General features: G+C 38.7%; 1 protein-coding gene across 1 annotated transcript in view; it reads left to right on the forward strand.

Annotated features, from left to right (window-relative positions):
* The window catches only part of LOC106533645 (rho guanine nucleotide exchange factor 10-like protein), a gene marked incomplete at its 5' end in the record, with an annotated part of 88,727 nt that overhangs the window by 4,865 nt on the left and 81,463 nt on the right, over window positions 1-2,399 (forward strand). The window contains 1 exon segment of the mRNA XM_014030043.1: window positions 989-1,122. Coding sequence (XP_013885497.1) covers window positions 989-1,122 — 134 coding nt within the window.

Here is a 2,399-nt window from a genome sequence, read left to right on the forward strand (position 1 = left end):
GTATTTACCCAGCATTCCTTGCTGAGAAATCTTGCAGAAATGATGTTTTTGTGTGTTTATGGCTGTTAAAGAAGTTTAGGAGAGTAAAAATTAGTTGTTCTGGTTGTTTTCTTGTTCAGTTTTATCAAGTTGTTCAACTTTAAGTTTGTGTTATTGGCCAAAAATCGACACCATAAGTGAGAGGTATATCCTGGTGTGTGAAGGGTGACTCCATTATACTTCTCTACTAACTGCTGAGCAGTGTTAATGTGACACTACAAAGAGTTTGATGTTAACTCTGAGTGTTAAATTTACACTCAAATATATGGTGTATTGACACCTTGTGGTGTCTGTTAACCTTTTTAACGCCACAATTTCCTTTGTTAATGATCATAGTAATACACTGGTGTTACTTTTAACACTTGATTTTAACACTGTTGAAATGTTAATGTCACACCCAGTATTGTTGAATATTAAACACTGGTTTGTGTTAAAAAAAAAAAGGGTGTTAAAATTTAACACTTTCACAAATGTTATTTTAACACCAGTGAGTGTGGACACGTATAGACACTTTGTTGGTGTTGAAATTAACACTGTGGGTGTTAAATTAACACTGGCATTTTACTGTCCCAAGCCTGTATTCTTTCTTGTACATATGTACATATAAACAAGAAATAAAAAAAAGGAATAAAAGAAGAGTGGTAAAGGTATTATTATTGTGGAGCTATGTGTAGTTTCTCATATGGGCTCAAAAAATGGGTACTCATGGGCATTCATAAACAAACAAAGTAGAACCACTTCAGAAACATCCCAGTAATTTGCTAAAAGCAACATGTGTCCTGTCAGACTGTAGGGAGTGTGCTTCCATATTCTTCATTTCCCAGGAACTACCCTGACTCCCACCACCGTGCACACTCAGCCTCCCCTTCTTCTCACTGAAATGAACTTGTGATGAGGCACACAGCGCTCAGTGTTGGTTTAACTGTGCTAATGTTTGCGTACCTTCCAGGGACTCGGCAGCCAAGCCCGACGCTTCGGCTCGTTCTGTGAAAGAGGGGCTTCCTGCGACATCCTCGGCTGCTTCAGGAGACCCCGACAAAGACGGCATCGAGGAACGCTCCGACTCAAGGGACGCCTCCGAAGGTACACGGCTAACTTACACTGACAGTAAACTGATGAATCTTATATTATAAGTAAGGGGTTCGATTTCAGGCCAGGAAGATTAAAGCTACAGTGAGCTGGTGATGGGATTCAGGCCCATTCCATCTGTGTATTATAGTGTTCACACTGTGGACAGATCTGATAGAAAACCAATTGGGCCTCTAGAGTTGCATAAACAATAATGTAGCCTCACTATATTGGCAGTGGCAGCATAAATTGTGTACCTGTATTTTATTATTACTACACATCGCAAGTCCTGACCTTGATCAAAGGCGGCAACACCATCGTAATACAAATCTATGGCGATTGGATGACTTATTGATTGCTACAGCTGCCCATAAGGACATAATCACCATATCCACACCTACACACCCCATTCAAGCACAGAACAAGGCAACACACACCGACTCGAATACACATGTGCTCTGCTGTGATTTGATTTCTACACAGACATGACATGAATCCAATTAATTCAGTACAAGGATCAATAGAGATCCATTTCCGTGGGGAAAATTGCTTTGGGATTTTCACTCAGTCAGCAGCGCGGCTGATATTTGAAAGTGGTTTAAAAATGCGAGATGTAAAGGGGCTCTGCAGWGCAGCACAGCATTTTTCATGTCCCAATTTTCTGATATATTTTCACACGCGGACCACCTCATTGTAGTTTCACTGAGTAACGGAACAATTTGACACCTTCCTTCTTTATTATCATTATATATGAAACAGAAAGAGGGGCCGGTAAAAGTTTGCCTCTGCTCATCGTAATGAGAAATGTTTTCTCCTGTTTTTAATGTTTTTATCTGCTCTGCCTGGTCCTTTCAGCCTTCAAATCCTTCAGCATGGATTTTGTATATTAGTTCCCTGCCAGGTTGTGCAAAGTTTTACAAACTTTTCAGTTTTTCTTATTTACTCAATTATACTTTATAGAGAAGCAGATTAATTTGTTTTACGCCATTATTTGATTAAAAACCCACCATCATTATTGAAATACCTTGAAACTGATGAAAGTAAACTTCTGAGAAAAATTTTGATTCAACAGAATTATTATTTTTAAAACTAACTAATGAAACAGGCCATGAGGAAAGCACAACCTTTTGAGGCAATGGCAGCATCAAGTGATTTCTGTAACTCTATGAAACTTTTGCACCGGGAACCTCCAGCTGTTTGCAGATTAAATACACCTGAGATGCTAATTAAAGGGGCAATATCATGTAAAATCAACTTTTTTGAATTTTATATCATGTTATAATGTTATACTC

The sequence above is a fragment of the Austrofundulus limnaeus genome, unplaced genomic scaffold (assembly GCF_001266775.1).
Source record: "Austrofundulus limnaeus strain Quisiro unplaced genomic scaffold, Austrofundulus_limnaeus-1.0 Scaffold990, whole genome shotgun sequence".
In the NCBI taxonomy this organism is placed as follows: domain Eukaryota; kingdom Metazoa; phylum Chordata; class Actinopteri; order Cyprinodontiformes; family Rivulidae; genus Austrofundulus; species Austrofundulus limnaeus.